Source organism: Besnoitia besnoiti, chromosome V (assembly GCF_002563875.1).
Source record: "Besnoitia besnoiti strain Bb-Ger1 chromosome V, whole genome shotgun sequence".
In the NCBI taxonomy this organism is placed as follows: Eukaryota; Apicomplexa; class Conoidasida; order Eucoccidiorida; family Sarcocystidae; genus Besnoitia; species Besnoitia besnoiti.
The window spans coordinates 1,129,656-1,140,834 of record NC_042360.1 but is presented as its reverse complement, the minus strand read 5'-3'; the positions used below and the strand labels follow the sequence as shown (position 1 = coordinate 1,140,834).

Here is an 11,179-nt window from a genome sequence, read left to right as displayed (position 1 = left end):
CACACGGTGACCGCGCTGAACTCCACCGATACGTGTAGACAAGCGAAAACAAAAGGGGAAAGATGGCGCTACGGCCGCCTGACGTCCAGAACTAAATAACTGGAGTGAGAGGGGGAGGAACGGAAAGGGTAAGCTACAGCGGCAAAAAGCATACGTCAGACCGCGCATGGAGACAGCACGGAGACGCACGTCTGCGCTCGCCGACGCGGGGAAGCAGACGCGGACCTGCTGCGAGTCCCCGCGGCGCCCACGCCTTGAATGCCGCGTGTGTTGTACGGATGCTACATGTTCAAGAGACAGAAGTGACAAAACAAAGTTCCGTTATGGGGCACCCGGTTGGCAAGCACCGAGTTCACTCAGTCCACCGCTTCAGATTCTTCACGCCCTTCACTCGGCCGGAGGCCCCCTTGCCGCCGAAAGTCTTGCGCTTCTTCTCAGAGAGCTTCTTCGCCCCCGCGTTCGCCGAAGCATGAGGCGACTCGGCCTGCGGGGACGCAAAGGGCGGCGACAGCGGCCGCCACCCCTGCCGGCGCATTTCGCGAACCCATCCGTCAGTCCAAGATTCCATGGACCTTTCAATTGCCGGCCTCGTTGTGCGCGCGTCCTGCTCTGCAGCACCTGCCTCCTTTTCCCTGCCCCCCTCACCTCCCGCATCACTCGCCGCCGCCTCCGCTTGGTCAGCGTTTGCTTCGCTTGCGCTCTCTCGCTGGACGTTGTCGTCGCTTTCGTCAGCTTCACGGTCTCCACATTCTTCTCTGCCTCGGCGGGCAGCGCGGCTGAGGAGGTTGCCGTCGCCACCAGCCTCTTCGGCGTCCTGTGAGTGGCTGATTTCGCTTTTCGCTGCGGCATCGGTTTCCTCGGCGTCGCCGCTCCACTCGCTGATGGCGGTCACAAGCGGGCGAAGCGACCCACGTGTAGGCGCGTGGCTCGCGGCGCTGGCTGTCTCTTTTTCGACGAGGTAGATCTCGTTCGCGACTTTGGCGGCGAAGGCCGCGTCATGTGTGGCTACGACTAGCGCGCCGGAGAACGACGCGAGGATCTTCTGGAGCGACGAAGAGGAAAACGCGTCTAGGTGATTCGTGGGCTCATCAAGCAGGAGAATTCGGCAGGGCAGCTCAGACAGCATGAGGCCTGCGAGCGCCACGCGCGCCTTCTCGCCACCGCTCAGCACCGAGACGCGCTTGTTCACTTCTTTCGCTTTAAAGCCTAGTCGGCCTAAAATCGCGCGAAATGCATTTTCGTCTTCGGCATCGTCCACAGGCCGCGCCTTCGCCCCGGACTTTGCAGGTTTCCGAGCGTTTTCCTCGGCGTGCTGCTGATGCGCGAAGCGCTGCCTCAAAAACCGCAGAGCCTCGAGCAGCGTGAGATCCAGTGGCAGAATGTCGGCGCGGTGCTGCTCCAACAAGCAAATGCCGTTCTCAACCTTTGTGCGGACGTACCGCTCCCCCGACAAGAGAAGCACCTTCTCTGCAGGCCCTCCGCCAGGCCCCGCCTCCGGACTGAGGCCACTGCTCTCTCGGCTCTCTCGGCTCTGTCGGCTGTCGCCCGCTCCAGGGACTTCGCGAGCGGAGCTCTGAAATCGCCCAGCGAGCACTTTGAGCAGTGTCGACTTGCCCGACCCGTTCGGTCCGACAATGGCGACCCGCGAGCCGGGGCGAAGCGTCAAATCTATGTTTCTGAGAATCACCTGCGGCGAAGCGGATTTGTGTCTCAAGGGCGGAGCCTGCCGCAAGTCTGCCGAAAACGACGACGTGCATTCGCCGCTGAAAAAACCACTCGCCCCGCAGCTGAGTCCATCAGCTCTCGGTTCACCCGGCGCCACGATCTGAAAGCCGGCTTCATCAGCCTCTCTCGCGGAGCTTTTGGCGCCTGACTCCTCCTCTGTCTCCGCTGCGGAGTCCTGACGCGCAGAGTCTCTGCCCTCGTCGGCCGGCGCCAGATGACCCTCGCCTCTGTGTTGCTCTCCGTGCTCTTCGTCAGCGAGTTCCCTGTAGCCTAGACTCGCATTCGAGAGCCTCAGGAGAATTTCGCCCTCTTCGTTGTCACCCTCGCCGAACTGGATGCGGAAGCCTCGACCCCTTTGCTTTTTCCACGTTTCCCAGGGCGGCTCGCGTTCGTCTTCGACTTTCAGCTGGTTCATGAGCGACTCGATCTTTTCCTCTTCGGCGCCCGTGCGCAGCTTCAGGCCATCACCGGCGCGCTTCCGCGCGAGCTTTTTGCCCTGCTGCTGATGCTCCAGCGTGCGCCACCTGTGCATGCGTTTCCGATGGAAGTCCAGCTCCTCCTTCAGCTTGTCTCTGCGATCCATCCACTGCCGCGTCCACGCGTCCCGCTTCCTCTCGAAAACCGAAAAGTCGCCCGCGACCTTCTCGCTCAACCGCCCACTCACGAGCTCCGCCACGTGAGTGCAAACGCCGCTCGCGGGGGGGTCGCCCGCGCCGCCGGCGGCCGGCGGCCCCAGCAAGGAGGCGGAAGGCGAAGGCGACGCGTAAAGAAGCAAGCGCGTGTCGTGAGAGACGAGGAGCTGCGGATGCGGCAGACGACGCAGAAGGCGAGCGATGTACTCGGTCGTTGACCAGTCGCAGTGATTGCTCGGTTCATCGAGAAGCAGAATGTCGGGCTGATTCGCCAGAACTTTGGCGAGCTGCACGCGCATGCGCCCGCCGCCGCTCAAGGCGCCCAGCGGCTGAGACCGCTGCGCCTGGCTCGCGAATCCGGTCTCGGTTAGGACTTGCTGCAACAGCAAGTCGTGCCGCGACGGATGCAGAGAGAGTTCTTCTTCCTGCAGCGACGCCAGCAGCTCGAGGAGAGAGGAGAGTCGCGCCGCCATAGCGCGCGATGAGGAATCGTCCTGCGCCTCGTCCTCCTGCGCCTCTCCTGCACGCGCCTCTCCCGCACGCGCCTCTCCCGGTGGCGCCACACCGTCTCGTCGCCCGTTGCGCCTGTCGCGCGCTTCGGGCTGGCGTGTTCTGTCCTCTACTCTGCCGCTGCCGCGTCCGTGTCGGAGGCGGCTGGCGTCTCCTGAGGCGAGCGCAGCGGCCTCGTCGGAAACGTGGCCTGCTGCGCGCCTCGGCTGAGGAAGGGCAGATCCCCCTTCGTCGTGCAGGCTTTCACCGCGCGAGAGCCTGTCGATCTGGTCGCTGACCGCTTCGATGGCAACTTCGACCTCTCGCCGCCTGCGCCGCGCTTCGCCCTCGACTTCCTCCTGCACCGTCCGCTCCCGTTCGGCGCCCCTCAGCGCCTCTAACCCTTCCTGCTTCAGCAGACCGACGCGGAGGCCGGGTTGCGAGAAGGCGACTTCGCCTGTCACCTGCATGCCTCTCACGTCCGATTCGCTGCCGTCGGCCTCTTCAGGCAGAGCCAGCACGTCTCGCTGGAGATCGCGGTCTCTTCGTCGGCGCACGCCAGGCAGTTCGGGCGCGTCGCCGCGAGCCTCGCCGCCGCGACCCAGCCGAAGGGAGACGCCGGCAGACCAGCGCGGGAGGCGCCCGCGGCGCTGGCTGTCGGCGGCGGCCTTGATGAAGCGAAGAAGCGAAGTCTTGCCGGCGCCATTGGGGCCAACGAGGGCGAGGCGCTCGCCCCCCCGCAGCAGCAGATTCGCGTCCTCAATCAACGCCTGCCCGCCAATCGAGAGCGAAAAGTGCGACAGCCGCAGCCACAGGTCTGCACTCGCACGACGCGACAGCCGCAACCGACGCGCAAGGCTCTCGCTGGCGTGCGACACAGACGAGGCCGAAGCAGCCGCCCCACGCGCCGACGACGACAGCCAGTCAGGTGGGCGCGGCGCACGCCGACCAGAGAGCGCGCTGGCGAGCCCAGAATAGCGCAGAGACGCACGAGGAGCTCCGAGAGGGGGAGCGAGAGAGGGAGGCGAAACCCGAGGAGACGAGACGAGAGGGAAGAAGGAGTCCCAGCGAGAGGAGAGACGGGGAACCAGTAAACGTGGCCGCGCCTGCAGCCAACAGAGGCGCCAAAGAGACGCAACTCGAGGCGCGGAGAGAGGATGCAGCAGAGCGACGAAGGCGTGGAAGGAGGGCGCACAGCGCGCAGCCCCTGGAGCCGGCGAAGCGCTCTCGAGGCTGGAAGAACTCGGGGTGCGTAGACCCAGGGGGCAGGCCGGGCAAGGTGCGCAGATGTGACAAAGAGAGAGAAAGGCAAAAACCCAAGCGGCGCGACACCCGACAACTTTGGGACGCGTGCTAGAGGAACACATGAGAGAAGCGAAAGAGGGGATATGCGACAGGAAGGCGGTGTTTCGCTGAGGCGCGAAACCACGCCAGGCTTCGCTGGGAGCCGAGCAGCGATACGGAGAGGTGACGAGACGTCTGAGACCGAGGATGCCAGTTGAAAGATCAGCAGACGCGCTCAGGGAGGACGAAAGGACAGCACAGAGGAGAAGAAGAAGGAGCAGAAGATCGTGCCAACAACGGGACAAGGAAAGTCCTCCATGGTGACTCATCTGTCAGAAAAACAAACGAAAGCGAGTGAGATACAAAAAGATAAGAGAATCCGTAGAGCGGGATTCAGCGGAGTCGCGTGAGATGCCTGATTCACTCATTGGCGATATCCCAGCCTCGACAAAGAGGCGGAGAGCGCTGACACATGCGCGCCGTGTCGACGACTTCCTCCTCCGGAAGCAATACACACACACACGCTGTCACCGGAGAAAAACCTACAGGGGCAGCGCACATCCGTTATATGTAGGTAGGTATGTATGCATATCCACATATGAGACGAGCAGAATTGACGTCCAGTGCCCAAAGCTGAATCCGAGTCTGATTCATTTGGCCTGGACGGTGAGGAAACCAGACGGAAATCACAAAAGAGGGAGGGAAACCGCAGACCGAGGCGGGGCTTGAAAGGAGACAGAGGGGCGAAAACAACGCAGCCCGCACGGAGTCTCAACAGCGACAGAAGGAGAACTGAGAAGAGAAGCTGCAGGGTGCAATCGAGAAACGCTGGCGGGCAGGCGAAGCAGAAGAGGCGCAGTCGAAGAAGAACGAACCAGACAAAGGAACGGGGCCAAGGGAAGTGAAGACGGCGAGAAAGGACGACGCGACACGCGGAGAAGAAGTGGAGGCAGGCGACACAAGGGCTTCACCGAGGAGGAGAAGGAGAATTGCGAGTAAAAGAAAGGCAGAACGTCGTAAAATTCGTGCAACACTGTGTGCGGCCAAGACGGAAAACGTCCCTGCAACGGTGCTGCATGCGCGCTGGCAAAAAAGTGTGCATGCCCGCGTTTAGGTCACTCGCGAACTTCTGTCTGTCGATACCGGGCTCGGCTACGCCCAGTCCTCGTCCTTCCTTTACCCATCCACATTTTTTTTTCTGCTTTCTGGCCTCGTTGGAGTGTTTTCTTTTCTCTGCTGGTCTGTGCTTCTGCCTCGCGCTTTCTCCCTGGACGCACACGATAGTGTTCAGAGGCAGCTAGAAAGCGCCATGGGAGTAGTTAGATTCGCCTGCTTGCGCAGAGACCTTGAAGTCCGCGCGGGAACGGATATCCTGCTCTATAACCTCTTAGTTTCTGCCCTGATTTGCTGTCGAGACCGCACGCGGTTCCTTCGTACTGAATGTAGGATATATGTATGCCGTGATCGACTGTGTGCTACTGAGACTGTATAGCAACTAGCTACTCGACTCTCCCGGGCTTCACAACGACTTCCAGCGCCCTCGTCCATCTCGTCACAGCCGAGGCCCCAGTGTAGGGAATTACTCGCTTTACCTTCTCCCAACATCTCAGCATGGTCTGCCGCGTGAGACCGGGGATGTGCCGCCTCACGAGCATTCGCGTGGCGCGCTGCCGCCTCGCCTCACACTAGCAGCCTCACGCGCCGCTCAGGGCCGCGCCGCTTTTTATTTCTTTCTGTCGTCTTTGCGTGGGGAACCGGAGGGCGAGGAAGGCGAAGAGGCGCGGATGGAGGAACCATGCGAGCACAACGCCTTGCCTGGCACGAAGGAGTGCGCGGAAGGTAGACCTCACGGGGAGATCGGTCCCGCCGTGGGCTCGTCTGAAATGACGAAGAGACGAAACATCCCGCACATCCACCAGGCAGACGCAGGCGCCGAAAGGGACGATATTCAGCGCCCTCGCCTAAGAACCGGCCGGGGCGAGGCCTCGAGGGTCATGCGCGGCGATGACGAGGGAGCCGGCAGCGACGCGGCGGAGACCTGCGAGAATGCGCGTCACGCTGAAGACGTCCTGCGGACCCTGGCGAGCATCTACGTGGAGTCGGCGCGCAGTGCTGATACACAGATCTTCTGTAACAACGGCGCCTACCTCGCGTCGCTCCCGGCGGGGAGTTGCGGAAGCGCACATGAGAGCAAGGCCGAAGAAGCGGAGGCTGAGAGGACGGAGGGCAACAGGGCAGAGCGGTTCCGAGGCGCACCAACGGGCGGGGAGTCGGGTTGCGAGAATGACGACTGCCCGCCAGACCAAGTGACGTGTCTCCTTGACCTCGCCTCGGGATGGGCTTACGGTCATGGCCTTCTCATGTTCTCGCCGTCGCTGCGGTCCGGTGCGTCTCCTGCGCGCGCCGCCGCTGCGCTCGCGGCTCGGCCGGCTTTGACTCAAGCTCCTGCAGGCGTGGCAGATGATGCGGGGGAGATCGCCTATGTGCCGTCTCCATGTTCGCCGCATTGCGCGCCCTTCACTCTGCTCCCGTCCCCGTTTCCTCTCTCTCTCTGCGACAGGGCGCGGCGGCTAGCCCAGCCGTTCAACCGGCTTGTCGATCGCCTCACTTGCAGCCCGCGCCTCCTGCTGCACCTGCTCGCAGATACGATCCAAGTGGATGACTTCACTCGCAGACTTAGCGAGATCGCCTACCGCGTGTATGTGGCGCCGGCTCGCCTCCACGACAGAGCTGCGCGGGCGGCCGCTGAGGCATCCTCTTCAGACGCACGCGTGCGAGGAAAGGACGGGCGTCTGTGCACGTCGCTGAGAGAGGCGCATGCGTTGCGTGGGGAGGAGGGCCCCGCTGCCGGGACCTGCACGCAAACAGCCAGCGGAGGCGGGCGAGAAGACGCAACACGTCAGCGGCATTCACAAGCGTCCGCCGGCTTCGGAGACGCACTAGAGGGTACAGAGAGGCGGCGTGGGGAGGGCGACGGCGAGGAGCCTAGACGCGACATCGCCGCAGACATCCGATTGCACATCGTGCGCAGCGACTACATGCTCGACCGGGGGACGGACGCGCCCGGTGGAGACACGCAGGATCCAGGCGGCGGCGCGGCGGAAGACGACGGGGTTTCCATCACCTGTCTGAATAACGATAGAGACGGTGCAGCAGTTCAGCGCGTGTGCGAGTGCTCTTACCCAGGAGGAGACAGCGGCGCCGTGGGAGCGAAGGGCGAGGGCGGCAAAGACGCGGGCTGCGCCCGAGTAGGCGCCACGCAGACTGCTGGGCTGCTGGCATGCGGAGGCGACGGTGGAGGCAGAGCAGGCGACAACGCATGCGGCGTTGGGGCCGGAGTAGCTCCCGCCGACGCCATCGTAGCCAACGAGGGTGAGGCAGCCGTGGGAATGCCGGGGGATGAGAGAGCACCACAACGCCTTGAACGTCCAAAACGCACGCGACTTGCCATTAAGCAGGTTGAACTCAACACGATCGCCGCGTCGTTTGGGGGCCTCGCGACCCGAGTGTCGTCGCTTCATCGCCTGACGCTTCTGGCTGCGGCGGCCTTGCCTTCTTATTCATCGCCTGCATTGCCCAGCCTCCAGGGTTTGCCTGCGCGCGTCGGCGAGGCGCATGCTCGGCGGCGATGCGTTGAAAAGCTCTGTCCGCGGAATTGGCCGCTCGAAGAGATCGCCGCTGCATTGGCAACCGCGCACTATGCCTACGTTGAGCGGGTGACGGCAGTTGAGGCGCACGACTCGTCTGCAGAGCGGACATCAAATGCGACCTCGAATTCATATGCCGGCGACGCAGCCGCAGCGGCGCGAGTGGCGCGTTGCGCTCAGGCAGGCCCCTGCGCTTGCGCTGCCGGCCTCGCCTCCTCCTTGCCACCTATCTTCCTGCTCTGCGTCACGCTGGAAGAGGAAAGCAACCAAGTCGACCAGAGGCTGCTGCAGACAGAGCTGATGAGCCGCCACGGCGCGTACATGCGTCTCATCTCTGTCTCGGAACTCGTGCGCCTCTGGAAACGCGGCGACCTTGTGATTGCGGCTCCCGCGAGGGAAGGCGACGACGAGGACGGGGGGGGCAGCCGAGACGAGTTTACGGCGCGCGCCGCAGAGTTGATCGGGTTTGTCAGCTTCTCGAATGAGCCAGACACTCCCGCGGGGCGATTGCTGTTGCTGCGGGAGGCGCGTGGAGGGCGGCCGCGTCAGCGACGCTCGAGCAGCACGCACCAGTATTCTCCTGCGCAGCCCGAAGCGCCCTCCGCGGAAGACAGCGGGTCTCGCTCGGATGCCACGAACTGCGACGAACACGAAGACGCAGGCCGCTGTCAGCCGAACTTCATTGGCGTTGACCAAGATGAGAGGAGCGTGAACCGGGGCCGCGACGAGGCGTGCCGGCACCCTGCCGCACAGACTGAAGCCGCGGTGCGTTGCTCACGTGGGAACGTTCCCGGGGCCATGTGCGAGAAGGAGGTGTGTGCCGAGATTTCCGTCGTTTATTACCGGAGCATGTACGGCCCGAGTCACTACTCGGAAGACGTCTGGAAGCTGAGGGAGTTCCTCGAGAGCTCCGACGCCGTGAAGGTCCCAACAGTTCTGGGGCAGCTCGCCGGCGCTAAGCGGACTCAGCAGCTCTTCAGCGACCAGGACAAGCCCCTCCACTTATTTCCCTCGTCCCTTCTTCCTGCGGGCGGAAGAGGAGCCACGAGAGACGGCCCGTGTCGCGCGTGCACCGCGGCGCGAAGAGACGCAGACGAGCTGAGGCTCGCGTGCAGGGCCGGCGCCCCGTGCGACTGCCAAGCGTCGAGGGGGAGGAGCAGCCACACTGCGAAGGGAGGTAGCCAGGGTCGCGCATGCGAGGGCGAAGCAGCTGACCCAAGCGGCGACGGGGACGTGTGGCTGCTTCGCTACCTGGTGCCCGATGACGAGGTGCGATCAGACATGCAGAGAGTCTTCCAGCTGCAAGTCGATCCTTCAGAAGGCCTTGCGTCTGCCTCAGCACGCCCGCCGTCGCGGGTAATCTCTCGATCTGCGTCTGCATGCGAGGCGGATTCCGTGGAGTTGGCGGCGCCTGCTCCGCCGTCGGCTGAGCCTGACTGCAGCGCGCCCTCCGTAGCTCGCAGGCGGCGGCTGGTCCTGGCGCGGAGCGCCGTCGCGGCGGCGCTGACCGCGGAGGGTCGGGAGCGATTTCTGCTGAAGCCTCAGCGAGAAGGAGGCGGCAACAACGTGCACGGCGCGGCGATGCAGACGCTGCTGCGCCGCGCGAGAAAGGAGGAACTGAAGCACTTTGTGTTGATGCGGAAGATGGAACCTCCTGCGCTCCCAGTGCTCTTCGTTCGCGCCGACCCCGGGGAGGCAGCGGGCCCGCGACGAGACGCGGACGCGCCCCGAGGCATGGCGGTGGTGCACGGACGGAGGCCGGGGGACGCTGAAGGAAGGATCGTCTGCACATTCGAAGACGGCGTGCAAGAACTCGGTCTCTTTGGGGTCATGGTCGCTACAGGCTCTTCCCCCGTTGAAGACCCGCAACGCGAAGAACTGAGGCAACTCCCGTCTCGGGACGGCGTACGCTTTTCAACGAATGAAGGAGCTGACGCAGCTTGCCCTGCGGCCGAGCTCTCTGGAGCGCACGGCGGAGTTCACACTGCGTCTGCCGTCCCCCCACGGGCAGAGGGACCTGCGCCGGCGGCCTGCTGTCGCCCATCGCCAGGTGCGTACGTCGAACTCAAAAACGCCTTTGCCGGGTGGATGCTGAGGACGAAGAGCAGGCGCAGCGAAGAGGGAGGCGTCGCCGCGGGCTTTGGGGCCCTGGACTCGCCGCTGCTCCTGTCCCACGCGCTCTACGCAAAGGCGACAAACGAACCACAAACGATGTGAACAGAGAGGCGAAAAGTGCGGAGAGGCACCAAGCAGCGAGAGAACCAGAACACCTGAGTCTGCGCTGCCGGGAGGAGTGGGGAGGTCGAGGCTGGAAGTGATGCTGTGAATTCGCGTGCGGCGAGCGGCCATCGCGCACAGATTCGAAATCCCAGAAAGTCGACCTGACCCAGCGAAGTGCAGTGGCGATGATGCATGCGAGTGCGTCAGCCCTCGCGCGCGATTTATTTGCTTAGATGCTGCGAGTGATCTAGGCACCCGAACTTCGTAGCAACTTGTACGCCGCTGGCATCAATGTACTGATTCGGGGCAACACTGCGTTTAGTGAACAGAAACTGTGTCTCCGCCGTTTCCTTTTTTTAAGCATTAGCGGGGTGCTGTGCCCACGATCTCTGCGAGGTTCACCGCCAGTGGTCTATATGATATAGACATCTGCACATACTGCAGATCACCGATATGCCATTAAATATATATATATATATATAGAGAGAGAGAGAGAGACATATACGCACGCCTCTATCCGTCAGCATGACGCCAATTCCCAGTTTCGGTATGCGCGTCCTTCTACAGAGCGACTGGAAGCGGCCAGCCACGCTCTCACAGTCACCTGAGGTGTCTTCTCTTTTTTGAAAGAAAACGTGCGCCAGCTGCGGACGGCAGCTCCACTTAGCGCAGCTCGACGTATGCTGACAGCGACCTGGAGAATGCGTATTGAAGCGCATTGGATGTGCGCAGGGATTGACTTCCTTCGAGTGATTAAGAGTGTGCGACAAGTTTGCCAAGTGCGAAGAGTAGATAATCGAGATTCACGACAGAACAAACGAATCTGCAAAGCTGCGCCCCTAGTCGGGGCGTTCGCTGCGTGCAGACGCCCCCTCGAGTCCCTCGCATCGGAAACACCGCCTCCCACAAACCTCTGAACTCTCTTTGTGCCCGCAGTCGGTAGTCGAGAGGCACCACACAGGCGTCTCCCGCTCGCGTATTAAAACGTGGAGACGCAGATTATAAAGAAAAACGGAAAAAACCCGCCTTCCAGAGCGTCACATAACGAGCGGTGCTTTGCCATTTCATCAAGTTTTTCCCAAAATCGTCGCTAGCTTTTTTTCATTCGCGCTGTGACGTGTTCCACTTGTTGATTGCCGCTGTGGCCGCCTCATGCGACGCGATAGGGGCACCTGTCTTGGC

At 62.7% G+C, this 11,179-nt stretch overlaps 2 protein-coding genes across 2 annotated transcripts; one reads left to right on the top strand and one right to left on the bottom strand.

Annotated features, from left to right (window-relative positions):
• Positions 1–352: 352 nt before the first annotated feature.
• Positions 353–4,459, bottom strand: BESB_059800 (ABC transporter, ATP-binding domain-containing protein; the record flags this gene model as incomplete). The annotated part of the gene is made up of 1 exon (XM_029364394.1): positions 353–4,459. One exon carries the CDS (start codon positions 4,457–4,459, stop codon positions 353–355), a length of 4,107 nt encoding a protein of 1,368 aa, XP_029219102.1.
• A 1,455-nt stretch (positions 4,460–5,914) lies between these two features.
• On the top strand, positions 5,915–9,994 carry BESB_059790 (uncharacterized protein; the record flags this gene model as incomplete). The annotated part of the gene is made up of 1 exon (XM_029364393.1): positions 5,915–9,994. The coding sequence occupies one exon, from the start codon at positions 5,915–5,917 to the stop codon at positions 9,992–9,994; it is 4,080 nt and encodes a 1,359-aa protein (XP_029219101.1).
• Between the last annotated feature and the right edge of the window lie 1,185 nt (positions 9,995–11,179).